This window comes from Aplysia californica, unplaced genomic scaffold, assembly GCF_000002075.1.
Source record: "Aplysia californica isolate F4 #8 unplaced genomic scaffold, AplCal3.0 scaffold00795, whole genome shotgun sequence".
Taxonomy (NCBI): Eukaryota; Metazoa; Mollusca; class Gastropoda; order Aplysiida; family Aplysiidae; genus Aplysia; species Aplysia californica.
In genome coordinates, this window is record NW_004798065.1 from 321,776 (window position 1) to 323,082 (window position 1,307).

General features: G+C 46.2%; 1 protein-coding gene across 1 annotated transcript in view; it reads left to right on the plus strand.

Annotated features, from left to right (window-relative positions):
* LOC101851678 overlaps positions 1-1,307 on the plus strand; it is a gene marked incomplete in the record, with an annotated part of 22,058 nt that overhangs the window by 10,901 nt on the left and 9,850 nt on the right. Inside the window, 1 exon segment of the mRNA XM_013088713.2 lies at positions 350-509. Within this exon segment, the coding sequence (XP_012944167.2) occupies positions 350-509 (160 nt within the window).

Sequence of the window (1,307 nt, forward strand, 5' to 3'; positions counted from 1 at the left end):
CTCTCTCTCTCCCTCTCTCCCTCTCTCTCTCTCTCTCTGTCTGTCCCTTTCTGTGTCACTCTATCTCTCTCACAATCTCTCTCTCTCTCTTTCTCTCTCTTTGTCTCTCTCTCTCATCTTTTCTTCAAATCTTTGACCACTATTTTTTACTACAAACTTTGACTACTATCTTTGACCACAATCTTTGAGCACAATCTTTGGCTACAATCTTTGACCACAATCTTTCCCCACAATTTTTTACCACAATCTTTGACCACAGTCTTTTACAACTATCTTTGACCACAATCCTCGAACACAATCTTGGCTACAATCTTTGTTCACAATCTTTCCCCCACAATCTTGGCCCCAGCGCATGCAGAAGGAGCTGTCGGACAAGGAGATGGCCTTGACCCATAAAGAGAAACAGCTGGCGGCGGAGAGAGAGAGCGTGGCACAGCGCCGGCTACAGCAGCAGGGAGACGCAGGGGTCAGGGGTCGGGACGGGACAGCAATGGCTGCCGGGGTCAAAGGTCGGTGATGTTTTTGGATGGCTTAGGCGGCTACTTGTGATGATCTGATTCAGGTCTGCTGTACGGGTGGTTGGTGGGTGCTCTGGTGTGGTTTCTTCCTCATCATCATCATCAATGCCTTTCACCCCTGGCAGGGTATAGGCCACATACAAGCTCCTTCCATTTATCTCTGTCCTGAGCCATCCTTCCAAGCTTTTTCCAAGTGAGCTTCATCTCTCTCATGTCCCTTTCCACGCATCTCCTCCATGTTTCCCGTGACCTACCCCTGCCTCGTGTTCCCTGTGGGTTCCACTGCAGCGACTGTCTTGTGATGTTTCCGCTGGGCTTTCTGAAGGTGTGTCCCATCCATCGCCACTTTCTTAGTCCTATTTCTACTTCTTCTATATCCTTTTGTCCTGTCTTTTCCCGCAGTTCTTCATTTCTTATTCTATCCTGCCACTTACAACCAACTCTGGTGTGGTTTGCTTCTTTTTTTTCTTCTTTTTTTTGTCTATCATTTTTCGATCTTATATTTCCTCCTCCTTTTTTTTTTTTGGTATGATACTCTTTAGTGTGTGTGGTTGGTGGGTGCTCTGGTGTGGTTTGCTTCTTCTTTCCTACCAAATATCTCTCATTTTTATCTCTCCTCCTTTTTTTCTTTCTTTTTGTATGTTACTCTCTAGCGCGGGTGGTTGGCGGGTGTTCTGGTGTGGTTTGCTCCTTCACAACTGTCTGAATCTATCGTCCTGATCTCTCGTCCTTGTTTTGTTGTTCGTTACTCTCTCTTTTGAATTTTTTGTGTGTATCCCTCCTCTCCCC